General features: G+C 42.8%; 1 protein-coding gene across 1 annotated transcript; it reads right to left on the bottom strand.

The window, feature by feature from the left end:
* Positions 1 to 3,948: 3,948 nt before the first annotated feature.
* fam78ba (family with sequence similarity 78 member Ba) lies at positions 3,949 to 9,830 on the bottom strand. Its single transcript, XM_036597066.1, has 2 exons — positions 9,490 to 9,830; positions 3,949 to 4,959 (listed from the first exon to the last, which is right to left on the bottom strand). Exons 1-2 carry the CDS (start codon positions 9,825 to 9,827, stop codon positions 4,437 to 4,439), a joined length of 861 nt encoding a protein of 286 aa, XP_036452959.1. The 5' UTR covers positions 9,828 to 9,830; the 3' UTR covers positions 3,949 to 4,436.
* Positions 9,831 to 12,968: the final 3,138 nt, after the last annotated feature.

The following is a 12,968-nucleotide window of genomic DNA, read 5'->3' as shown; positions in this document are numbered from 1 at the left end:
TGATTCATTACAGAGACTCAGATTTCTTTATAGTGGTGGTGATAGGAACCAGGGGTCACCATGACTACAACACAAATATAGACATTTTATTTACTATTCAAAACCACCAGTGAACCTACACGAGTCTCCTGAGCTTTACATATAGTGTTGATGATGGTAAAATAGTGATAAATCATAAAAAAATATGTTTTCTTCAGGTCCTGTTTTTCCCTGATGTCCATTTATAACCTTCATGCGGGTTTATGTACTAAAAACAGTCGTAATGCGTTATTACATGACTGTTTTCCAGCCTCTATCATTTAGAATTAAACTATTTTTGCTACCTTTAAGACTGATATGTATGTAAATGAGCTCTGCTCTGATTGGCTGCCTTGTATTGTGCCTCATTCAAAAAGCAGTCTGCGCTGAAACACTCCTTATAACGTCAGCGTGAGGCTAAATGGCTGTCGGCCGAATAGGCGGATATGTGTCAATTCAAAAGAGGTCGTTTTCAAAGCTTTTTTATATATGGACTGTACTGACTGTGAAATGAACTGTATGTTTTGAAATAAAAAAAATGTTTGCATACTACATAAAACCATTTATTAAAATAAATGAGGAAAATTTAGCTTTCAATGACATGAGCCCTTTAAAAATCACATTTTAGGCCAAAAGCTTATCTCAAAACTATCATAAAATAAGGTTTTGTGCATAATAACTTTCTGTGAGGTAGCTCTAAGAGGCATTCAACTTTAAACATCATTAAACAAACAGACGTCTGGTTCCTGTCACCACTACTGTGAACAATTCTGACTCTCTAGAATGGAGCGTTTAACACCAGATCGCTCTGATTGACTTTGCTTTACATAGAAATTCTAAAAAATATGGTGGAATTCCCCTTTAACAAGGCTTTCCCAATAGAATATGTAAGAGTAATTGAGTATAGCACTGAAACACCAATAGAACATTCTGAAAAAAACATTCCCTGATAAAATCTGATGTCAGCAAACATGTTGTGTTGGTTGTTGGCAAATTATCACATTTTAAATGCTGCATTTTTGATTAAAAATCACTGCTGTTTCCAAACTTTTGGCCTGCAGTGCAGCTAACTTGTGGGTTTGCTCAACAATTCCATAATTAACCACACTGAGGGGCTGGACTGAGTTAGACGTTAGAGGTGGAACATTTGTCTCAGAAACGTAATAAGCACCTACGGAGTCTCAGTGGGAGAGGAGAGGGCGAGACAGATTGGGAGGAGAGAGAAAGGGCCGAACGGAGAGCAGCACAGATGGAGTTTCGTATGGCATGTGACTAATCTGGAAAATGCCTATGGTGCAGCGCCCGCCGAGCGAGGGAACTCATTCAGACTCGTGCGCGAGGATAAACACCCGCCCACCAGCTCTCTCGGGTCAGCGCGGCCGCGAGTGGAGGCCACTAGCCTTCCAGAACCACAGCATCGCAACCTATAGGCCTCGCTAATTAAAGAGAGAGTTTGGCAAAAAATCAGATTCACACAATATTGGCCTTAGCCCAAACAGAGTCAGTCAGCCAAGACTGGTGTCTGAAGTTGGCTTCCTTAGTTTTATACTGCAGCTAGTACAAATAACCAGTAAAGGCATGTAATCTCAAATGGATTTGCTTAGGTAGTTTCTGAAACTGAGACTGGGATCATCAAATAGCGGCACGCAACTCTCCAACTCTGACGCATCCTTCAAAACACCTGTTCAGTTCTATTACCTATTATTTATCTATAAAAAGGGATAAAGCATTGAATACTGTTCTACCACCGACAGCCCCTGAAATATATAAGCACATATAGGGGATTTCCTAGTGAGGAACCCTCAAGGCCCTCAAGAATCATCATGCTGTTGTGTTTACTCTACTTGTACTTTTGTAATGTACAAGTTTTGTAGTAATGCTCATATTTCAGTGGGAAGGTTATAGAAATTCTCAGAAAATCGTCCAATCAGGATTATTTTCTCTGTGGTATCTAGGCAGATACAGCCAAGCGAGCTCCCATCAGTTAGGACTTCAGGAGCTGAACTGAAGGCCTTACACGTTACATTAACTACTAACACAATTAGGAACTGACAAGAATCTGCTGATCTTGTTTTGATTTACAATGGGACCAATTTTTGGAGAAAATCAGCACTTCAGGCCTTCTGGAAGTTCTAGATACGTCACTGACCGTGAATATGAGTGGTAGCCAAAAATGTGATTTAAGGGTGGGCAATATGACAATATTTCATCGTTATCAAGATAAATTATGCCACAATATGCTTTTTGGAGCAAATCGTGGACATCGCCAGTACTTAAAGAACACTGACTGACTACACGTTTTATTGCAAAGTGAGCATATTAAGTCCTGTTTAATTGTATTTAGTGCAGTGTAGTTTGTGAAACATTGAATAAAAATGATTGTAGTTGTAGGTTTGTTATTATAGCATGTTTTAAATGTGGCACTACAAGCTCTATTTTTTTCTTTTCCAACTTATTAAACCTCAGAAAAACTTAATATTGTAACTCATATCATGTATCATGAAATTGTCTTAAACATCGCAATATTTTTTGCTGTATTGTCCACCCCTAATGTAACTCCTAGCTCTAATGCACTAGTAGAATTCCATAGGAGTGCTAGCAGAAATTGGCTTTATAGTACAGGGTATTCATTTCCCCATTTTCTGACTGAGTTTTCATATTTATGGCCCTCACTGAAGGCTCTAATAGTCAATGTTTGCCACTGAGCACTATCTAATGTGGAAACTAGTGTAGTATCTATTTTTCAGGAGACCACAGGCGTAATGGAGAATACACTAACAAGAGCTGTGCTTGATAGCTGCTGTTTTCTTTTATATTAGTGATTGTTTAATTACAGATTAAATAGGTTGGCTAAGCAGTTCCGAACCATTGCATAATAAAGCGTATTTCTCAATCCGTTCTTCATTGACTCGCGGCAGTTTTACCATTTTGAAAGCTGATTTCCGCTAGCTCTTCTATGAGATTTGCAAAGATATGTAAGCTAATAGTGGTGTATATTCACTACCCTACTGGGCTTTATAGCACTCATGGCAGCTCTACCGTAACATATGGACTGAGAAAGCTTATAAATGGCATTCAGGTAGCACATTACGTTGGAGGCCTGGCATAAAGAGTATTTGCTCTGCCAGAATTTGGCCCAAGGTCAAACCTATTTGATGATCCCCGCTGTATGACGTTCTGTTATTTGTAAAAACAGACAAAATGTAGTTGGCACAATGCTAATTGGTGTGGTATCACTCTTGTGTTACCTGTTAGTTACAGCTGTATGCAAAATCTTTTGCATGCCTCTGATCAAATGACACATTTTTGCTGTTTTTTTAAGTGTAAATAAGTTAACATGTCCTCTACAGGGAGCACACTTAAGCACATTTTAATGCATATCTACTGTTTATTTGCTGAACTTAACATACTGAAAGAAAAAAAGAAAACCTAAAATGTGGCCTCTGCAAAAATTCAGCAAATAAATAGAAACTGAAACTGAAATGTGCAGATGTGTTAACTTATTTTCACTTCAGCCAAACATGTAATTTGACCAGCAGTTTTCAGAATTTTGCATACAACACTAAATTGGACTCATAGCTACAGAACAAAACTAAACGAAGCCAAATTCAGACACTAAACACATTTTAGATGATCGATAACATTCAGAAATTTGATTTTTTGTGAAACTATCACTCCTCAGTTACCGCTCAGATTGCTTCCCTCCACTTCGTATCTAGTGAAACATCTTAGCTAACGTCCATTAAAGCCTCAAGCAGAGTCTTCTCCATGTGGTGCGTGAGCTTCAAAGCTTTTGTGCTGGTCGTACTAAAATGCTAAAGAGTGAATCTCCCAGCTTCATGTAACGGTCATCGTTTTGATGCCACTTCAATTAGTGCCACATGGCACCAAATGTAGCCTACAATTCTTCTTCATGCAGTATGTGGCGTTTTCAGTGAGATCCAGCGTGAGGCAGTCCTGAACGGTCGATTGATGTCTGGTCAAGAACCAGAGAGTGATTGGAAAAGGCGGTCAAGTGGTTTGGATCAGTCCGAATCTAAGAGAAGTCCGCTCTCTCAAGGCAGCACGGAGGAGCGCCAGAAGGAGCAGGCCCCAGCCTCCATTGCTTTCATTCCCCATGGTCCAAAGCTCCAACATAGAGGGCAGACGTTAATGGTAAGGGTCTTTTAGTGCCGGGAGGCACTAACAGTCCTTTGGAGGAGATGGCCACTAGGGTCACTGTTTCTCATGGTCCAATGCTCCTTGTTAATTGTATTTTGCTATCTTTCTTTGTTTTGGTTGGGAGGCATTGTGAACTGTCCAAGGTCGACCACTAGGAGCCCCCTTTTTATTTCCCTCAGTTCACTGCCCCCACGAATACTTTCATTGTAAGGGTTTCATCTATTTGTGTTTTGATTGGGAGGCACTGTGGACAGTCTTTATTTGGAGGGAATGACCACTAGGGGTGCCCCCCTCCGCGGCCTCCACATCAGCACCTGGGCGTCGTTGGCGTTAGGCCGTCCCAGAGCGTTGGGTGGGATAGGTTCATTGTTGGCCAGGATGTGGGGCTGCTCCTGGTGCGTTCGGCCCACCAGAGAGGCCCGGGAGCCCAGAGGCATTGAAGGGTCCACGACGATGTCCACCCGCATGCGCCAGCGCACCGTCTGCAGCACGATCCGCTCTTTGGTGGCGTTGTTAAGCGCCACTAGCCACGTGATGAAGCTCTGGTCGCGTGTGATGCGCGTCAGCATGGGTGCGTTGCTGTTGCTGACAGGAACAGCCCACGTCACGCTGGGGTAGAAGTTGTCATTCATGCTGACGGTCAGCCGCGAGGGCTTGGATGTGGGGCCTGAGATGGTCACCGTCTCTGTGGTGTTTCCATACCACGGGTAGCTGACGCCGTCCGAGTCGCTGATGGCCTTCACTCGGCCCTCACGGAGCTCTGGCAGCTCCCAGCTGGACCTGCAGGGAGGCAAAGAGGGGCCAGGGGATTAAAAACAGTTAAAAATGTAAAAGGAGAAAACTTCTAAATTTTGAATATGTTTAATCCGTTTCATTTTCATAGCATCAGGGAACTAGAAACAATATTTTTCCATTTTGGTTTGACTCGTCCAGTAGGTAAAATGGTAGGTAAAATTTTCTGCATAATTAAATGGTTGAGATGTAAACAGAGTCATTCAGAGTGGTTTGGTGTGAAACGCTCTGTTCTAGAGAAACTTACAGAGTCAGAATTGTTCACAGTGGTGCTGATAGGAACCAGACGTCCACCTCTAAAAGCTCCCTCACAGAGAGTCATTACATGAAATCTTTATAAATAAATGACCTGATGCCTGATGCTTTACGATAGTTTTGAGAAGGTTTTCAACCAAAAACACATTTACAAATCCATCCAGGGCGTTGTAAGTAAAAATAGTCCTCAAAGAAAACTTATTGACTGTTTTACCATCATCAACATTCTACATATAAACTCAGAAGACCCGTGTAGGTTGACTGGTGGTTTTGGATAGTAAATAAAATGGCTATATTTTTGTTGTAGTCATGGTGACGTCTGGTTCCTATCACCACCACTGTAAAGAGATCTGAGTCTACAATCAACCATTTCACACCAAACCCACTCTGAATGACTCTGTTTACATCTCAACCACTGAATTATGTTGAAATATAAAATTCCCCTTTCAGTGTTCTGATATGACGTACTGTGCACATTGTTGCATTCAACAAAACCTGAGAACTTCCAAGTTTATCATAAGGAAGTTGCGCTTGCATGGCTGACGTAGCTGTAAATACAGGTGATGAGCTCGAGTAAATTTCAAGTTACACAAGTTTACCAGTACATTTTCTGGTACTAGTTCAGTTCAGTAGAACAAGCTGGTACTGGTCTATCCCACTGACATACATCTTCAGGTAATACATATACCATTGGCTGATGACCAAACGACTGGTGTCTAAGCAACAACCTGCTTGGGGAGCCTGTCCCACGTGCCCCAATCTTATTCTGTACGCAAGAATGAAAAAGAATTATTACTCCTTTAACTAAATTGTCTATAAAACAAGAAAGACAAAATAAAGACAAAAAAAATAGATTAATACAAATATATGTACCTAATAACAGAATGTGCATCATTTTTGCTTTCTTAATTTTTTCAAAGCAAAGCCAGCCTGAGACCACCCTTCCGTCATATGGCAATTAAGTACAAGGTATTCACTTTTTCTGGAGACCTTTCTGAGGAGATTAGATTTAAGACAATCTGCTTGCATAAGGAAGGAGAAAATCAAAAACTGGAGTTTAAAAAAATGATTATAAGGTACAGAGAAAATGGGCCTCCTAACAACCACCTGGAAAACCTGGTAGATCCCAAAACTGCCCCCATCAGATAAACAGCACTTAAAGCTTTCATCTCTGAGAGAGAGGAGAAAATCAAGCTGCTTCAGATCTGAAAACATCCACAGGTGTTTCTGTCCATCCTTCCACTGTGAGAAGACGACTCAGCGCTGTGGGTCTGAAAGGATGTGTAGCTGTCAAGAAGAACCTCACTGAGAAAAGGAGACGGACACATCAAACAAAGAAGCTGAACAATGGACTGACCCCCCCAGAGTTCAGACCTCAACACCACTGAATGTGTCTGATTACTTCAGAAAATGATCAACCAACTTCTAAGACTGAACTTTGGAGGCGTGTCTGCAGATTCTTTGAGGAACTGAGAGCGAGTCTCCATTAAAAGAATGGAAGGATGGAATAAAGGCAAAGAATGGAAGGATAAAATTGTACTTAATGGCTGTTTTGACTGGAAATCAAATGAATGAAGGGCCTCTTGTAGCTTATGGCCCTTATAACACTGTTTGAGGCACTTCTAGTAAGAAATGGTCCTGCAAAGTGACAATTTGTGACTTTATGATTTGACAAGGATTCAGTGATCACAGCTCAGAGATCCACTGCAGTGATGCAGCACAGGGATGAAACTGGATCAAACAAGGTGAATGGATGGAGGAAGGAGAGCAGGAGGAGGAGAGCGTTTCATTCAAGTGCTTGTAAAAAAAAACCCTGAATGAAAAATAAACTGAAGCCAGAGCTGCTCTGTAAATGTAATGTGTGTAAAATGAGTCATATTGTCTTATTTTCTTCATTTCATTCATTATTTCCCCATGCTGACTCTTTGTCCATCTGTATCTCTCGCTTCCCGGCCCAGTTTTTTTTGTTCTTTATCCAAAGAACGAAATAAGTTTACACCAGTTCAGTTTACCAACAGTTACTGTGTTTGGAAAGAGTACACGGGCAAAGCTGAAGTAATCTGCTAAAAAGAGCTGAGAGCGCCCTTCGGTTACCTAATTTACAGTCTAGAAAACTAATTCCATCTCCCTACCTTTTTCCGAGTAAACGACTGCCCACCTGTCCGGCCGGACACTGATGGATGATTGTCTGTTGAGCTCTCCTGCTACCCGCTTCAGACCAGTTGCCCACGCCCCAGTCACCGCCACTTGCCCAGCTACCGCCACTTGCCTTGGACTAGCTGCCCACTCCCACCCTACACTGAAGTTTTCATGGACTCCTAACTACTACTACTATTAATATTAGTAGTATAATAATTTTGTAGGTAGTTTGACGAGAGGAGGATGGGTCCCCCCTTGTGAGCCTTGGTTCCTCCCAAGGTTTCTTCCCCAGCTCTGAGGGAGTTTTTCCTGGCCACTGTCGCCCCTGGCTTGCTCACCTGGAGGATTTACATTTCATGTTAAAACTTTGTCCTTAATGGATTTCTATGAAGCTGCTTTGTGACAACATCAGTTGTAAAAAGCGCTATACAAATAAATTTGACTTGACTCGACTTGACTAGAAATAATGCAGAAAACATATCGCTTTTGTCAGAAGAAAACCTCGTATCTCCAAAATGGTAACTTTACAGCAGAAGGAAAAAACCTACTTTACTTTTAATGTAAGTCAATGGAACCAGACTTTTTTCCAAGTCATTTTGGGCCGTTTCTTTTGGTCCATTCATCGTGAAATTTCCACACAATATAAAGAACAACAGGTATTGTCAAATTATGTCGAAAACTGAAAAATGCAAGGTTTTCTTCTGACAACTGTGACATATTTAACAGCAAAAGGCTCAACAACTAAATGTAATGTTACATTTTTTCAGTATTCCCCTCTAAAGTCTTAGAAGTTGGTTGCAGTGCTTTAGGTTCCAGTCTGTTTCTAAGCTTCTCTTATTCTTCTCTACTGCTGATGTGTTTTTTCTCTGCTGCACTTCCACCCAGTTCACTCACCATCTAATTAACACCTCATAGTTAACACATCAGCGCTGCCTTAAGCCCAGAGCACACCAACCCAACGTCTCTCAAGCAAACACTTGCAAACAAAACGTTGGGATGGTGCGCCATACCTGTAGGTGATGGTCTAGAATGTTCTCCTCCAATAAATTCTGCTTCATTTGGCTTCTCAGTTCTATTTCTGTAACAGTATGATGATTAATGATGGTGTCTCTTGTTGGTGTTTGGTGGAGAATGATGATTGGTGGTTATTAGTGAATGTTTGGTTAATAACAAATGATGGTGTTTGTTGGTGAATGTTGATGTTTGGTGGAGAATGACGGTTTCTGCTGGAGAAACATGGTGTTTGGTGGAGAATGATGGTGTTTGGTGGAGGATGATGATGTTTGGTGGAGAATGATGGTGTTTGTTGGAGAAACATGGTGATTGGTGGAAAATGATGGTTTCTTTCTGATGGAGGATGATAGTGTTTGGAGAAGAATGATGGTGTTTGGTGGCAAATGATGGTGTTTGGTGGAGAATGTTGGTGTTTGGTGAAAATGCTGATGTTTGGTTACTAATGAATGTTTGGTAAATAATTAATGATAATTTCTGTTGAAGAATGATGGTGTTTGGTGGAGAATGATGGTGTTTAGTGGAAAATAATGGTGCTTGGTGAAGAATGATGGTGTTTGGTGGAGAATGATGGTGTTTGTTGGTGAATGTTGATGTTTGGTGGAGAATGATGGCGCTTGGTGAAGAATGATGGTGTTTGGTGGAGAATGATGGTGTTTGTTGGTGAATGTTGATGTTTGGTGGAAAATGATGGCGCTTGGTGAAGAATGATGGTGTTTGGTGGAGAATGATGGTGTTTGTTGGTGAATGTTGATGTTTGGTGGAGAATTGTGCTGGAGAATGATGGTCTTTGTTGGAAAAACATGCTGTTTGGTGGAGAATGACGGTGTTTGGCGAAGAATAATGGTGTTTCGTGGAGAATGATGGTGTCTGTCTGTTGGAGAATGATGATGTCTGTCTGTTGGAGAATGATGATGTCTGTCTGTTGGAGAAAGATGGTGTTTTGTATTCCCTAGAATGTTCTCTCCTCATTCATGCCGCTCCAATTCGTATTCTAGATCAGTATTAAGCTCTCTGCCAACAACTTTGGTGTTTGTTGGAGAACGTTGGGTCAGTCAGCGGAGAGGTTTCTTGAGAACACCAGTGTTTGGGACAAGGTCCATCTCTACTCACATGCCAACATCACCATACGTGTTGTAGAACTCCATCTGTGTGCACGCCTGGATCCAGCCCACCGTCCACGTCTCGTTCCTGGGCACGGGTGGCATGACGATCCCGGCTGAAGCCCTGAAGTAAGGGGTTTTGTACCTCAACACGATGGGCGAGTTTTCCTCAATGACTGTCGGGCACTGGTCAATGGAGGCCGAGACGTCGTAGACCACGATGTTCTCGCGCCTGACCCGCGGCTTGCAGGCGATGCTCTGGATGCAACCCATGGCCCTGGCTATAAGGAGCGTCAGTACGGTGACCAGCGATGGACAGACGAGGACACACCTCACCAGTACGTTCATTGGACCATCAGAAGTCTTGAGATGCCAGCACAGACATCACAGGTGTGCTTCAGGACGTGTGGTCAAGCCAGGCTTTGCCGAGGGAGGGCCAAACTGTGGACGAAACCGTGTATCGGTGTTGGGGGAAGGGTGTGTGGCCACTTCCTCCTGCCCTAGTGCGAAGAGCCCCGGTGCCGCACTGCCCTTGGAGCTCGTCCCCGGCTCTGAAGCGGCCTCCCTCAGCCCGGACGCCCCGGGGTCAGCCCGCGTCCCCCTGCTCCTGCTCTCCCACCACCTCCCGCGTCCCGCTGCAGCTCTGAGCCCTCTGCTCCTCTTCGTCTTTGTGCTCATGTCAGTGGTGAGGGGGAGGCAGGCGCTGCGCTGGGGTTGCTGACATGCCCAACCCAACCTTGGTGGCAATGCAGCTCCAAAGGAAAACCTGGAAAACCTGGAAAACCTGTGTGGTTCTGGCGAGACATCCGCTCCAGCTACGAGATCAGTCCAGAAGCAGCAGCGAAGGGTGTTTGTCTTCAGTCACTTTCGTCCTTTGTGCGTTTCCATCCCCTAAACGGCCACATCCTGCTCGAGCGACGGGTGAGACAAACAAGCACAACGGGTTACTGGACCGAGACCCTCTGAACGCTCGCGACACATTTTTACCCGCGTTTTCCTGCCGCGCGGTGATTCTTCAGAGCCGGGTCGACCAATCACGGTGTATTAATCCGGATAAAAAAGCGAGCGAGCGGCTTTGATCGCGCGGAGCTGCGCCGTTTCATCGCGGACGGTCGCTGTTCAGTTCCAGCAGTGCTGAAGCTGGAGCACGGGTGGGGGGAGGTGGGCGTGGCTCCGGGCTGCAGAGACGCTCCCTCTGCTCGCTCATTGGTCCTACGCGCCTACGACGGGAGATACGCGTGCAGTCCGGGGCAAACGGCGTGCGTGCACCCTACTTAGGGCACTGTGAAGGGAGCTCGCTCACCGGAGCCATTTTGTAGTGTCGTTCCAAAGCAGAGCCGAGCGATGAAGCGATCACTTCAAAGGGAGGCGGAGCCCCAAAGATGAGACGGTGCTTACTTTTTAATAAGGCATTTATGGCATTACTATAATAATTCGTCGCCTCAATATATAATTTGTTGCCTCAATATAGTAATTTGTGGCCTCAATATAACAATTTGTGGCCTCAATATAACAATTTGTGGCCTTAATATATTAATTCGTGGCCTCAATGTATTGATTTGATAGTAACTCACGGCCTCAATCTAATGAGTTGTGGCCTTAATATATTAATTTGTGGCCTCAATATAGTAATTTGTGGCCTCAATATATTAATATGTGGCCTTACTATAATAATTTGTGGCCTCAATATATTAATTTGTGGCCTTACTATAATAATTTGTGGCCTCAATATATTAATTTGTGGCCTCAATATAACAATTTGTGGCCTTAATATATTAATGTGTTGCCTTACTATAATAATTTGTGGACCCAATATATTAATTTGTGGCCTCAATGTATTGATTTGATAGTAACTCATGGCCTCAATCGAGTTGTGGCCTTAATATATTAATACATACATACATACATACATACATCATCTAAACCGCTTATCCTTCTGGGTCGCCGTGGGGTGCTGGAGCCTATCCCAGCTGTCATTAGGCGGAAGGCAGGATACACCCTGGACAGGTCGCCAGTCCATCGCAGGGCAGACAGACAGACAGACACACACATTCACACACACACACACACCTAGGGGCAATTTTAGCATGTCCAATTGGCCTGACTGCATGTTTTTGGACTGTGGGAGGAAACCGGAGTACCCGGAGGAAACCCACGCAGACACAGGGAGAACAGGCAAACTCCACACAGAAATGACCCTGGTCATCCGGCCGGTAATCGAACCCAGGCCATTCTTGCTGTGAGGCGACAGCGCTACCCACTGCGCCACTGCGCCACTGTGCCGCCCTAATATATTAATTTGTGGCCTTAATATATTAATTTTTGGCCTCAATATAATAATTGGTGGCCACGCCTTAAAAAATTAATCGTAATCACCATGCCACCTTTGGGGTGCCGTACTATAGGATGGACACTTTGCTCCCAACATGTTTTCCACTCTCCCAAAAAAAGATTTATTGCGTGTGTGTAGAGTTTTCTCGAGCATGGAGTTGTAATCAGTATATAACTCAGTATATATCACCACTATTAAATATAATAATATAATTTGCTAGTTATATAAATAACTATATCCCAGATCTCCATTCTATATAATTCTAAACTCTCTATTGCATACAATTCTATATTCAGTGAAAAGAATGCACTACCTGACTCTTCTAAAACAAAAGTATACCCTAGGTAACTGTTCTAGAACATAGGTATTCCCTAACTAACTGTTCTAGAACATAGGTATGCCCTAACTAACTGTTCTAGAACATACATATACCCTACCTAAGTGTTCTAGAACACAAGTATGTCCTACCTATATGTTCTAAAACACAAGCATGGCCTAGCTAACTGTTCTAGAACATAAGTATGCCCTACTTAAGTGTTCTAGAACACAAGTATGCCCTATCCAAGTGTTCTAAAACATAAGTATGCCCTAGCTAACTGTCCTAGAACATAAGTATGGCCTAACTAAGTGTCCAAGAACACAGGTATGCACTAACTATGAATTCTAAGAATACAACACTAAGAATAAACTGACCTGTTTCTTGTCCTGAAAGTGAGAGTTTCTGGTTTAAAGACCTTCTGATGATGTATCATGAAAGTGGGAGGAGCTTCTGCAAACTACAGCTGCTTTGAGGTGGGCTTTTTTCCCCTCTAACTGGCTGCTGCAGAAGCAAGATAGTTGACTTTACTGCTAGGAAGCTAAATATCATGTCTTCTACATCAGTGCATTTCTTTATCTCAGTGGGGAGGATCACTTATGGATATTTGATGTGTTTGCGTATGCATGCTGGGTATTATAGTGACAGAACACTGATGGTAGAAAACCCAGAGAATATATATATATATATATATATATATATATATATATATAGCTCTTGAAGAACCACTTTTTGTAGCCTGGCACGTTTGCATGTACAAAACAGAAAAACAGAGAAAAAGAGAGACACCAGGGTAATGGGGTAAATATATTACACTTAAACTAAAATTACAAGAAAACAT

Source organism: Colossoma macropomum, unplaced genomic scaffold (assembly GCF_904425465.1).
Source record: "Colossoma macropomum unplaced genomic scaffold, Colossoma_macropomum, whole genome shotgun sequence".
NCBI lineage: Eukaryota > Metazoa > Chordata > Actinopteri > Characiformes > Serrasalmidae > Colossoma > Colossoma macropomum.
Note: the sequence above shows the minus strand (reverse complement) of the source record. Positions and strands in the feature narration are given on the sequence as shown.